Source organism: Elaeis guineensis, chromosome 2 (genome assembly GCF_000442705.2).
Source record: "Elaeis guineensis isolate ETL-2024a chromosome 2, EG11, whole genome shotgun sequence".
NCBI lineage: Eukaryota > Viridiplantae > Streptophyta > Magnoliopsida > Arecales > Arecaceae > Elaeis > Elaeis guineensis.
In genome coordinates, this window is record NC_025994.2 from 84609782 (window position 1) to 84621019 (window position 11238).

Consider the following 11238-nt stretch of genomic DNA (forward strand, 5'->3'; position numbering starts at 1 on the left):
GCTCGACTTCGGACCTATCTATGGATTTGACCTCACTTCTTCTCGAACCAGGTTAAATCCAGCCATAGAGTCAACTCAAATATGTTCAAGGTTTGGATTTGCATACAAATCCACCTAATTATCCATGAGTTAGATTAAAGCCTTGCTAGTATGAGTTTAGGTTGGCCAAAACAATAATGGCTTCTTATACCTAGTTTAATCATCTGAAATTGAAGATTTTTATTTGAAACCTTATGTTACCTGGACACTTATGTTCAGCTCCAAAAATCCTTGTTGGATGTGTATCTGAGTCAGATATGTATCAGACAGTTGTGTACTTATAAAGTTCTGTAGTTGCCACTTTTGAGGATTGGTGGGGAGTTGAACTCTTCCAACAATGAGTTTGACCTTCTATTTTCATGTTAGAAGTGATTGTTTTCCTTTTTCCAATTGGCCAAGGAAGTAGATACGAAATAACTTTGAAAATATTATTTTTCTTATATTCTTAAATCAGTTAAGAAGTTGGAATGAGAAATATTATATTGACAGACATTAACAAGCAGTACCTTTTTAATATTTGCTTTTAATATTTAAATAAAGAATATCTAAGATGTGTATATATGTAATAATTTAGTTAAAATTATAATTATCTTGCATATACTCGTATCTCCTTTTCTGCCGCTTGCTGAATCAGATACTTGGATGTGCATCCAAATCCGATTCTAGTATCTATGGTAATGCAACACTAGTGAAACCATCTCATTTCAATTAGTGGCCAAGCTTGACTTAGATCTTAAATCAAGTTCAGGTTTGGTCTCAAGTCCAGTTTGAATAATATCTGATCACATCTGACCATCTCGGATTAGCTCTAGCTCAATTTCAGGCTATGAACCATCTTTAACTTGGCGAGACCATGTTCCCATCATTTTCCAAAATTTACAAGATTGCCATTGGCAGTCATTTTCAACCTCCATCTGATGCTTCCTTGTGCTTTTCTTCCTTTTATTAGAGCCTGATGCCTAGACTGGAACAAGGAACCAGGGTGAAATATTGTCATGTTTGAACCAATATATGGCTGTGTTTGTTTTAAGCATGAGATCAATTTTATGGGATCAAATATATGGGGCCTCATTGGTTTTCCATTCAAAAAAAAAAAAAAAAAAAGAAAAAACATGGGGCGTCATTGGACATCACATGATTTCAATCATGAAACCTGCTAGCCGGATCATATCTTAGATGAAAGTGATGAAACAATGAGTTCTCATCTTCTCTGCAAACCAGCTTGTCCTTGAATCATGAGGCTCCTTTTTTGGAACCTCTGAATAGAATGGATTTGTAGGAAAAAGGTCTCTTGAAACAAAGGTTGCATGCAATCCATGAAAAATGATGGTGTACCCCATCTTATTTCTCTGCAATGAGAGGGAAAAAATTGATTGAGCATATGAGTGCACAGATATGCTCTCTGTGGAAGCAAGGAATGTGAGAAGGAACCTGCAGACTCCTGACTGGATCAGCAGCATAGAAGTCTTCCTCTTTTAGATTCAAACTTAGCAGCACCTAAGTCACAGTTAAGATTTCTCCTTGAGACCTGAAATCAGCAGTGCGTTGATGTCAAATTTATGACTCTTTAGGCTTCACATGAACCAGCAAACTCAACCATTGTAGTATCTGAACATGGCGGCACTCCAACATCGAGGTTAGGATCCTTGTGATGGCAGTACAACAGCATAGAGAAAAGGTTGATGGATATCCCAGGACTCCAAGCGCCTCGGGTGCTCTTTCTGATGGCAAGATCACAGTCTTTTGTTGTTGGGGAAAGCAGATGATTACACCATGAGGGAACCTCAGAGAAGATCCAACACTTCAAGGTATCAAGGAGGAAGTCCCTCTTAATCATAGCAGGACCAGGGCATCGAGCAAGGTAGCACTCCAACATTGATGGAGAAGAAAGATCTCCCCTCCCCTTGTTCATGGAAGCCTCTTTTTGTTTATGGTAAAAATAGACTTGTTGGGACGCTGCATTGAAGTTTCAAACTTGATGATTCCTTATAATAATTTGGTTCTGACAAGGAGAATATTCATTCACGTTATGTGTGGCATCTCAAGAATGGAAAGTTAACTTGAAAAGGGTCACATTCTATGTGGACATCCTAATATTGCACATGCTATCTACTGGAGAGTAGATAGATTAGTGGATTCTGGGTGTTCATGGAACCTCGAATCCAAGAACTGAGCCTTAGATAACATGGTCAGATTAGCAGATGCCAGATCCCATTAAAATAGGTCCTCTTGTCCTCTCCTTTTGTAGGGGGGACTGAAGACGGGATTAGTGGCACAAGTCTCTAGAACCCACGAAGAGATGACCTTTGACTTGTGGATGATTACTGATTTTGAATCCGCTGGAGCTGCCCTTTTCTAATGAAAAGAGAGTAGGAACATGCAGGATTTTCTATCTTCGTTTATAATCAAAGAAGGAAACATGTGTCTCTGACTAAGCCATCTTCCAACAAGGTTCAGATGATCTCGTATTATAGAGTCGCATTCAGATTTGGTGTAGCCTCTCCTTATGTGACAGAACATTGGACGCCCAGTTGTCCTTATGGTTACAAACCTTGGCCACTCTCTTCCGTTGTGTTATGTCACATGCGTGCTCATGATTGGGTCTTGTATGTTCCATGCATGGCTCGGCTTTAACTTTGAAAATGGGTCAAATTTTAGTCAAACCCTGATAATGATCTCTGGAAAAATTCATTAGTGAAAATGCACCACCAACACTTGGCATAGGTATTTATTTTAAATTTTAATTCTGTGATTTTATATTTCAGACAAGAAGCATAACTTACACTTACTGTGATTTTTATAGCCTGCTAATTTTGAAAATACCCTAGATCATCCCTCATTATCAGAGTCAACAAAGGAATGTGAGAGTACGTTTTAGAACTTTCAACTCATCATTCCTGGTGTGAGATATTAGAAGTTTGGCATAATCCCAATACGTTTCAAGATTGTCTATCTTGGAATTTTTTTTTTTCTTTTCTATTTTAAATTCATTGATCTGTTTTTGTGTATCTGGCAGTTGTCTTAATTTAGACCATCCAGGGCACCATGGGAACTGAAGACTCTAAAGATGTATTGAAAAACATGGATTGGAAAACAGTGGGCGGTGCTGTCCCTGGTCAACCAAGTGTGCCGATCACAAAAAAGCGGCTTCCAAAGAAAATAAGACAAGTCCCTGACTACTATTTTCTTCCTCGGCGATCACTACCTTCTGCTATTGCTGTCTATGGCGCAATCTGTGCAGCTGGAGTTGGTGCTGGGATGCTAGTGGAGGTTTGGATAAACAAAAAGATTAAAGGTACAATCTCATTTACATTTAAGCTCCAATAAATATTTAATTATTCATATTAGGTGATGCAACTGATCTTGAATGGCTGCACCAAGCATCATCAGCCACCGGCTGTGAGCCATCAGTCTAGATGGTAAACCCTCCTGCCGATGGATCAGCTGGAAATGTATTGAATGTATGCTTAATCCCCATAATTAGACTGCTGCCTTTACTTCCAATGGGTATATTACTGCTTGGTGGTTGTCCATGGATGGGTTGCCTGAACTTGGTAATGGGAGAGTGGAAGTTTATGAGTTACCATAAAAGATCCTTGTTCTGGTCGCTTACCATCATCAGCATGTTTTTTGATGCATGTGGCATTTATAAGAGAAGCATATTGGGAACAAAATAACTAATTTAGCAGAGATCTATCAGTTTCAGATTGTTTCTTTGTCCTGGTATTTTTTTTGCATATTTTGAGCCAAATTATTTTGAATTGCAGAGGATGGTGGCATCGTCTGGGAGATGGACTGAATGGGCTGAGCATATTTACAGGTGACAGTTGGAGATGCTCCAAAGTTTTCTAACATACTCAGATGCAAAGATGCTTTATTAGCTTGAAATGGATCATCTCTAACTCTATGTCGTGATCGTGGCCAAGATGGTTCCATTTGTTTCACTCCATAGGCATTATGCGGTGTTATGTTGTTTCTTTTTCATCCCTAGCTTTTTTAAGCCTTCTCTGGATTCTTCTTTTCTGGAAATTAAGTAATTTATTGAGTTATTCATGTTGCTCAACAGTTTGGCACTGATTGGAAGCTAGTAACTTTATGGTGATGAACATAACCTGCCCATGCTTAGCATTTTGGAAAGCTGATGTACAAGAAAACAAGTTAAATAAGTTGATACTGGCTGATTTAACCAACAACTAGGTGTGCAAGAAATTGGCCGAACCATGAACCCAATTCAAACCAAGCTCTTCAGTTCGAGTTTTATTTGAGTTTTCTGATTCAACCCGATTCAATGTAACCATATGTATACATGTATGTCAAATTTTTTATTCTCTCTCTCTCTCTCTCTCTATATATATATATATATATATATATATATATATATATATATATATAATGAATCTTTATGTTTAAACTTTGCATCACTAGTTAGCTCAACCTATTCAACATCAATCCGATAAACCAAACCGGTCAGAATCTAATTTCTTAGGTTAGTTCGAGCGAATTCTGTAGATGGTTGGTTCTGTTTTGATTTTAAGGAATTAGTTCAAATCAGCTGAGTTTCAGTATATCTTCAAATCAATCCAATCAAACCTATGCACACCACTACCGGCAATTCGGAGGGTGTGGGTGTTCTCGGTATCCATTCTGTGTGGATCAACCTGCCACCTACTTGGTGGGCTATTGCACCGTCAAAAGGATCTGTCATTATATTTAAATCATGATGCAGCTGTTCTTGCTTTTAGGTTGGTTAAATATGTTCTTATTTTTGAGTACATTAAAGCATGTGGTGAGATAAATAGAATGTCGTGTATGTGGTGTGTATGTAAATTGGTTCTTCTGTTGCCATAGCAACTGTAAATATTTTTGAAAGTGCTCCTAGTTTTTATATCTTGTATTGCTGGACGGTCAAGCTTTGCTGCCAAAGCAAACCTATCAAAAGCCATGGTTCCTACCTTCATGAAAATAAGCTTTATCCAAGTTCCCCAACACTGCAGTTTAATGTTGTTTTGGAGCTGAGACCCTGTCATAGAGGTTGACCATTATTTATAATGGCCGAATTCAGATGTTTTGGGGCTGAGACCCTGTCATAGAGGTTGACCATAATTTATCATTTATAATGGCAGAAATACAACAATTCTTAGTTCTAGCTTTCTATTTCAGAAATTTGACTCCTTACCATCTCTTCTTAGAAACCCTAAGGACTTGATTTGCTACTATTTCTCTTAAATTTCATTAGTGCTTCAATGTAATTGCACTTGTTCTAAGAGGCCTCATATGCTTGCCTAAACAATTAATCAAGAACGGTTTCTTTCGAACTTTGAGTTTAGTTAACAGATTTCATCAAGAAAGGTCTCTAGGCAACCCTAGAATTTAGTAATATTATGGAAATTTTGAGTTTACTCAGGTATATTTCTTCTATGGACAAACATAAATACAATTATTCTTCTTCTGAACTTCAGAGCCTAAGAATATTAAGATATTGGTTTGGTTGGCAGCTAGAGAATTTTGATTGCTGATAATTTGGGGAAAGAGGTCTTGGCCATGACCAGGTTCTCTGTAATTTGCACGCGTGGCCTGGTTCGGTGTTGTCTTGTCAAGGATCAGAACTGATGCTACGGAAACGTGGTTAGGAATATATGGTTGTTGTGGTCATTAGTTACACCAAGTAATAGTAAATTAAAAGCCAGTATTGATCTATTCAGATGTAAATATATTTACTGATCGTTTATACACGGTCTTGACATAACGTTAATTGGCACAGCTTTTGCCTATCTTTTCTTCTCAAAAAATAAAGAAAGTATCTGGAAAGGATACATAGACCAGTCCAGTCCCAAACCAAGGTTTCCGTAATTCCATTATCTTGTTATAGCACATCCTTGCTTTATTGGTTGCTATAATTATAATAAGAGATTTTACTTGCACAAATATGTTTGAACTGAAATTGTAGAAGATTAAATTGAAAATGATCATGACAGTTGCTCTCATCTATCTTAACCATCATGTTTTAATCCTACGGTAACATCTTCTTTAATGTCCTGTTCCATGTGAATAACTGATCCTAAATATGAAAAATGACCGCTCCTAGAATCTTTAGGATCCCCATTTTTTATTTCGCCTGCATCTCTCATTTTAGAAAAATTTGAAGTAAAAGAATGAGTGAAAATTGAGTATCATAAAGGTTTTTAAAGCGACTATTTTTTGTATTTAGAATTGATTGTTCGTCAAGAAAGAAAGATCGAAGAAGATGTTATCCATAGAATTAAAATGAAGTGGCTAAAATGGAGAAGTACAACTAAGGTATTATATGGTTGTAGATATTTTCTAAATTGAGGGAAAAATTTTATGGGACATCCATGCAACCAACTATGCTTTATGGTATAGAATATTTGATAGTTAAAAAATAATATATGTATAAGATGAGAGAGCTACTGGAAATAGAATGTAGAGATAGATATGTAGTAATATAAGAAAAAATAAAATAAGAAATTAAGTCATTTGTAAAATGGTAGGCAAAGTATTAATAGAGAATAAGTTGAAAAAAAGGATGACTTAAATGATTTGGACGTATACAACATAGACCAAAGAATGCGAATGAATGATTTAATATATGTAGAAAGAAAAAATAGTACGGAAAAATTTAATATATCCATATCTTTTAGAAAGTAGGGTTCTAATTAAATAGCATAACATGGAGAAAAATTATTCATATAATCAGCTCTAACTAGATTAAGATTAAGATCTAATTGAGTTGGGCTTCACGCATCATCATTATTATTATTATTATTTTTACTGAAAAAATAAAAATACTCCAAAAATAACTCACAACAAATTTGAAAGTCAACAACATGCCCGTCTATAGGCTTTAGCACAAATTCTAACGGGCCAACTATTAGGCTGTGTTAAAGATCAAACCATTTTGGCTCTACCACCTAGATGATGCTTCTTGTAGGCATTGGTGTGACTTAACATAACATTGTCAACGCAAAAAAATAAGCATGGAGAAATATGAGAGTTGGAGGTACCAGTAACATTTCATCATTCCAAATATTTGTCTGTAAAAGTGGTCATTGATTATAATATATGGGCTTAAGTACCATATAGCTATACATACTGTCATCAAGACATGGGTGGTCATCAAACATCCCATCCCTCATGTTTATGGACTCTTTGTTAGATAACCATCCATCTTTAATCCCATATTGATTGGAGTCAAGGGGATACTTCTGTTTATATAGTCGTGGGGCTTTTGGTACCCTCAAAAAGCGCCTTTATGGGGCAAAGCCTTGCAGACCCTACATCAAAAGGGAGATGTGGATCCCACGATTTTAGTACTAATCATAGGACAATACCTAGGTTGGAGGGCTATAATAATTTCTATTAGATGCTAAAATTATAATATTTAATATTAAAATAAAGATGACATAAAGATTGTTTTTGTCATTAGTATTCTTGGGTAAACAAAGAGAATTAGAACCTCAAAGAAAAGGATAAAAATACTACATCACCTGCTTCATGAACTAACACCTCGTGCATCAGCCAAGATTTTAGTACTAATTCAAACTAGTGAGCTAGAGATCTCAATATCGAGAAGTGTGGATGAGAAAGCCAGTTTGGCTCTATGGTCCACCGCTTCATTATCTTTGTAGCGTACAGGTGACATTAACATCCTAAAGCCATTAAGGCAGACCTGATACGAAATAAGTATGAAATACGCATGAGTAAATAAGAGAGATCAGTAATTCAATCAATTAAAATAATATATTTTGCTATGCTGTCTAAGCTTTTTTTTTTTTTTTTTTTTTAATATAATTGCCCTCTATGCATTACTAGGATAAGTAGTCCATGAAAAATGACATGTGTGGCTCTTGGCCAAGAGAATTTATATATTATATGCAACATATGATTATGCATGTAGTGAACGACTTGTTCGCTTATACAAAGATGCACTAAGTTGAGTGCTTAATAAATGAGATGAGTGATTGTGATTAGCTACATAGGCAACGTGGTATAATTTCTCATTAATCAGTATAGAGCCAAAATATTATATTTTGTAATCGATAAAGCAAATTTTTTAAGCTGGTATAATATTTTTAATTATATAAAAAAATTAGACCAATAATACAAGTGTTAAATAACAGCCTTGTACATATCCGTTACAAAAAATATGGAACGCAAGGGATCCTTTTCCCTCAGATGTTACTGCGTAATAACGGCCGTCATATCAAACCCCGTGTCACCCAGCCCCCTTCGGATTCGGATTGTATGTTTCGCTCGAAAAAAATGATTTATCCTTTTTCGCGACGTCAACCGTTAGATCGCACATTGCACAACTTTCAAAGCAGTCAATCATTGTCTTTCATCTGCCTGGCCAGCTATTAAAGCGGATGTCATTGGATCCAACGATAGACCTTGTGAAAGAAGGGGGATCATTCTTTCCCGGGTCAGATACAACCCGAACCCTCGGCTTGGGCGGTTTAGTGCGAGAAGATCGAGAAGCGCTCGGACGCGCCGTACGCGCGGCTTCCAGAAGAACTCATTAAAGGCTCGAGAGGATGCCGCGAAGTTAAATCCGTCCCCGTCTCCCAACGAAAAAGAAACTCTAAAGATTCCCCGATTCTATTATTGAATCCTCCCAGCGCTCGGTTTTCCTTGATCGTGGATCCGCCGGCGATCTGATTCGAGTTCCGGCTTGGGGAAAACTGGAGTAGATGGCCCATGGCGGCTATGCGAGGCGTCGGGTCGAGGAGCGGCGACCCCTCAGCCGGCGATCGAAGGGGATAGGGTTTGATAAGAAGAGGAAGAAGCACAAATCCGTCTCCCTCAAGAATCAGATCCGATCCGCCGAGCGGTTGCTCCGCAAGGTATCCAGTTCCTCCCCTTTTCTGATTTTATTCCTGATGTTTTCTTGGTAAATTAGGGTTTTTGGGTTATTGGAGTCTGATTCGTGGGCGGGAATTCATGTGCTTCTTCTTCTTGTTGTTCTTTTTGTTATCTTTTTTCATTATTGCTGGTTTGCAGTTGATATGCTTCAGAAAAAAAGGATATTTGCATGCATTACAAGATTGCCTTGCGTTCTTGTATTAATTTTATGTTTCTTTGGAGCTAGCGATGCAAACTTTGAGCTTTCTAACTGAATAGTCGGAGATTTTGTTCCATAGTAGTTTGTGGTCACAATTTATTGTTGTGTCTAATGCGGGTTTCTTGTATTTCTCATATCATGGGCATCTTAGTCTTGCTTTAGGAGCAGGGTAAGTGTTTAAAAATGGCTCATCCAGGCGCAGGATCCTGCACACTTGTTTTTGTTATTTTAGTCCATCTTGCCCCATCACTAGGTGGTGATAGACATGAGAGAAATTTGAATGCAATTAGTGCACCTCCAAATGCAGCCTGCAGCCTGTCTGTTTAGATATTCCTTTGGGGACTGTTGCTCTGCTAGTAGGTTTCAAATAATGTAAGAGAGACGATAGGGTGAAACATGCTAGTAGCAACATATGCAGTTATGCAGGGTGTTGCGATTAGTGATACGGTTGGGGTGGCAACTGGCAAGTAACACGTGCATGGCTTTTTTTTTTTCCGTTTTAAAATTTTTTATTGCAACTTGGTCCAGTCCACGTCAAATCATCGTGTTATGTCCTCTCATTTTTTCAACCTCTAATAGTTGATTAAGCATTGATCATGTCTGTTTCACAATGCTTGTAATGATTTCAGATCGTTGCAACATGTAGGTTGTCTTTGGTTGGGCGAAAGTGGCGGAAGTCAAAGCCATCCACTTTGGGAGGCTTTGGAGCTTCTTTTCCGTAGACAGTCACCAAAGTAGGTTTTTGTAGTTAGAGTTTATTGGACTAGATAGAGGGTCAGACTTCACTTCAGGCAACCAAAGAGCCTATAATGTGCAGTCCTAGAAAACTTCTCTCCAGAGATGCACACTTTGGGCAACCAAACATGCCTGTTATGGGAAGCCTATATGTTTTGTGTGGCAGTGTGATCTTTGCAGCAGCAAGTGTAAAGTATTCTTTGTGATGCATTGGTTATGATGAATTGCTTAAGTTTATTGTGAGCCTTTTTCAACCAAATTCAAAGATAACAAAAAAACATAAATCTATGTTAGAGTTAATATTAAATGATTATACTTATGTTGCTTTATTTTTAAAATTTTTATTTTGCCATTGAAATGTTGATAAAGCATTCACTGAGCTTTCTAGTGGTCATTGAGTACTTGCATGACTTTTTTATGCCGCAAGAGAGGAAGAAATACCTGGTAAGAATTCTACTCAATGCCACTGGATTTCATTTCTGTCAGTTTAATCTTGGCATCTTAAATTGCAAGTTGGAACCAACCATATATTTCCATATTTTCTTGTTTTCTATTATCAATCATAGATAACCTAAGGGAAATCAGCGTAAGCATTTCAACTTCATTTGAGCAAACAGCCCTAAATCTGATATTAAATGAAAGGTAAATTAAAAAAAAAGAATCAAGAATTCTGCAAAGCAGATCAACTATAGGCATTGAAATTTGACTAAGACATTTTCACATTTGATCTTGTGGTGTGGTTGCTTGTTTGGGATTTACATCATATTATTCTTGAGACAAGCATCTAGATACTATTCAGTTCCTACACTTTTTGTAATGGTAGCCATTTTGGTTATCTGCTACATGTATTTTTTGCTTCAATGGCCGGTATTTTCTGACTTATTGATTGTTTTCAAGGACCTGCCAGCTGAAATCAGGCAGGCTCAGGAAAAGAAATTGGAAGAACTTAAGAAGCATCAGGAGATCCAAAGTCGACTAAGTATAGAACGCAAAATACAATTGAGAGACCGAAAGATAAAATTTTTTGGTATGTTTGTTTCTTCATGTGACCTTTTATGCTCATCGGCTAGATGACATCCTTGTTCTATATTCTTTATGTTCTTGTCTATTATCTTGAGCATGGTATTTGCTCAAATTAGAGAGGCGAAAGATTGAGAGGATGATAAGGCGGCTTGAGAAACAACAACGTACTTCATCTGATCATACGTCGGAGGGGAAAATTTCTGATCAGCTTTCCAAATTAAGAGAAGATCTTGAATATGTCAGGGTAAGCTGTATGCATGACATTTTGTTGAGTGTGATTAACTACCTTTCAGAGGTCTTATTTCTTGTGTTATCCTTTTGTTCTCTGATTCTTGTTCAAATCAAACTTTTTAAAAAAATTG

General features: G+C 37.1%; 1 protein-coding gene across 3 annotated transcripts in view; it reads left to right on the forward strand.

Moving 5' to 3' along the window:
- Positions 1–8483: 8483 nt before the first annotated feature.
- LOC105055821 (rRNA-processing protein EFG1) overlaps positions 8484–11238 on the forward strand; it is a 14010-nt gene continuing 11255 nt past the window's right edge. Inside the window, exons 1-3 of one of the 3 annotated variants that reach the window (XR_012138616.1) lie at positions 8484–8900; positions 10751–10880; positions 10972–11120. Coding sequence is in view for 2 of the 3 variants with exons in the window: in XM_029268171.2 (XP_029124004.1) it covers positions 8748–8900; positions 10751–10880; positions 10972–11120 (432 nt within the window). In the remaining variant the exon portion in view is untranslated. The remainder of the gene's footprint in view (positions 8901–10750; positions 10881–10971; positions 11121–11238) is intronic. The other 2 variants (XM_029268171.2, XM_010937817.4) reach the window with 2 other exon arrangements.